Raw genomic sequence first — 2613 nt, forward strand, 5'->3', positions numbered from 1 at the left:
ACGCGATTCGCCGTAGAACGGACTAAGAAGGACCATGCGAGCATCTCAAGAGAAGAAGAAAAAGCATTTAATAAAATGCAACATTCACGCATGGGAAAAAAAACAAACTCCGAGAACCTCCCCAAACTCGCAAAGCGTACCTGTGAAACCCACGACTCCACTCACACCGGGAGCGTTAGCCACTGCCGTGGGCACGAGAAAGGAACGAGACGCTTACAGACGCGAAGGGAGACACGACACAGCCCGTCGGCAGATGCCGTGGGTGGTGGGTGCGGAAACTCCTGAACCACCTGTGGGAAAGGCTCCACGAACTAGCAGGTGCATTCAGCCAGGCCGCCGGACCGTCGCCGTGCGCCCCGGCGCCGGCACAGGCCGGGGGAACCGAAAGTCGGCAAAGCAACGCCGTCAACGGTGGCTTCAAGAAACCACATCTGAGAACTTAGAAACCGACGTCTGAGAACCCGCAGCGTTCGCGTGCCCAACAGCTCGGGGACGAGGAGCTGGAGAGGGCCGCTGCGTCCACGGATCGCTCTGCACTGCCAAGGTGTCTGTTCTTCCGAACCGAAACCCGGCAAGCTTTTCCACAGATGCGGACAAACCGATTCTAAAACTTACGTGGGAAGCAAAGCAGTCCTAAGAAAGAAGAGCCAAGTCGTTGGGCTGACACTATGCGACCTCGGGATTTAGCATAAAGCCACAGGGAGCAGGGGCCGGGGTCGGTGAGGACAGACACGTAGGCCAGGGACAGGACAGACGGCCCGCAATACAGCCGCACAAACACGCCCAGCTGGTTTTTGGGAAAAGCACAAAGGTAGCTCATCGGAGAGTGGTTTTCAAATCCGGTTCTGGAAAAATCGGAGGCCGATGTGCAAAAACATGAACCTCAGCACACACCTCACCCTCAAACAGAAACTCCCACCCAGCGACTAAACCCCGGCTCCGTTGGGGCTGCGCGGCTGGGTGTGCACCCGCGGGTGGTGAGGGTGCTCATTCAATTTTTCTTTCTGCAGAGACGCTTGTGCGTACGCCCTCATGCTGCTGCTGCATTTGCTGATAGTGCACGGGAGGTTCTCCCAGGATGAACGCGCGCTCAGCCACGCCGTCCGCGACGCGTTCACGAGGTAGGCCGTGTGGCGAACCGGCGTCCACTCCGCCCGGGGCTGCCGCAGTGAGAGCGGCTGGTGTTCGTAGCTGGCGACTCCGAGGAGGGCCCGAGCTCCGGGCCCCAGGCCAGCGCCCGCACGCTGCTGTGAGCAGATCGGGAGCAGGCCCTGCGGACCATCTAAGCCACTTCCGAGTGACGTTTTACCCAGGGAAGGCTCGCCCGCCCACACAGGACACGGATGGGGTCGTCACATCGCCCTGGGGACACTCCCCGGCTCACAGGAGGTCTCCAAGCGCGGACTTTGGGCCCACGGCAGCACCTCATTTCCGTAACTCAGGAAGAGGTGATGTTTTGAGGCACCTCACGGTCTGGGAGCTGAGATGCTGGGACAAAACAGGGTGTCGCTGTCCTTTCTCGGGGAAACAGCCGAGTTCTTCAACCAGAGGCTGTCGTTAGAATTCACAGGAAGTGGCTCCAGCTTCAAGCGGCCATAGCGCCAGCCCCTGCCGCTTCTCAGGGTTCATGTATTTCCTCCTTTTAAGAGTGATAGGTGTTGGTCAGGTGAACTTGGAGGAACCAGGAGGCAGGAAGCAGAAAGGTCGCCGTGATGACTCCCACCCAGAGGCAGCATTTGTCGTCGGCTTGATTCTCCAGGTTCGGTGTCTGAAATTAGGGTGCCGGTCATCGTCCACGTGTCCATTTAGCGTAGTGTTCCTTTTCCGTTGAAAGCTGTCAGTCGTCAGTGTCAGAGTTTATTTTCACCCGCCAAGAATACTCAGTCTGATGGCCCTTCCTCCCAGAGCGGCCTGGCCTTGAACTCTGAAGTGCGTGGTGCGAATTCGTATCGATTCTTTGCTGCAGTTTCAGTGGTGGGAAAGAGTATGCACCAAGGTTTCCTTTTTCCGGAGAATATTTAAAAGCGTGTTCCTGCAGCTTGTCCGTGAAAGTATTGCCTTCGACTGATTTAATTTGATGTAAGTTATTTTTATCGAGTTGTTTTTTGACACAGGCAGGTGGCTGGCAAATCTGCTTAACCTCATCTGTTGTCTAAGGACTGATTCTCACTTTCTGCAAGAGGGGGTGATGGACAGCCGCCCGATGCCGGCGCGCGAGTGTAGAGTCACGACCCACGAGGGCAGCAGGGCCTGGATGCCCCAGGGCTCCCCGCAGCCTGTAACCCGGCTTCTCACTGGGGAACATTCCAGCAGGAAACGAAGCAGGGTTTCCTGCCTCTGCCTTTGCCCGGACAGCAGTGACTCTGCAGATGACCAAGCCCTCAGTGCCCCCCCCCACCGCCCCCCAGCCACCGGCACCGGCACCGCCGCCTCCACCCCGTGCCGGCGCAGTTCTGCCAGCAGGTGGCGCTGTGCACACGGCAGCCGGGGTCCTGGCTGGGCTGGTTGCTTTTCTCCAGGCACCTGTCTGTCCGTCAGCTCTGCCCGGCGCCTCTCGCACCAGTCAGCCTCTGGATCCCCACATCAGAAACGTGGCTGCTGAGATGCTTACGC

General features: G+C 58.3%; 1 protein-coding gene across 1 annotated transcript in view; it reads left to right on the forward strand.

Annotated features, from left to right (window-relative positions):
• The window catches only part of PKD1L1 (polycystin 1 like 1, transient receptor potential channel interacting), an 88190-nt gene that overhangs the window by 57746 nt on the left and 27831 nt on the right, over window positions 1-2613 (forward strand). Inside the window, exons 27-28 of the mRNA XM_011381735.1 lie at window positions 1011-1121; window positions 2409-2463. Coding sequence (XP_011380037.1) covers window positions 1011-1121; window positions 2409-2463 — 166 coding nt within the window. The remainder of the gene's footprint in view (window positions 1-1010; window positions 1122-2408; window positions 2464-2613) is intronic.

This window comes from Pteropus vampyrus, unplaced genomic scaffold (assembly GCF_000151845.1).
Source record: "Pteropus vampyrus isolate Shadow unplaced genomic scaffold, Pvam_2.0 Scaffold449, whole genome shotgun sequence".
In the NCBI taxonomy this organism is placed as follows: Eukaryota; Metazoa; Chordata; class Mammalia; order Chiroptera; family Pteropodidae; genus Pteropus; species Pteropus vampyrus.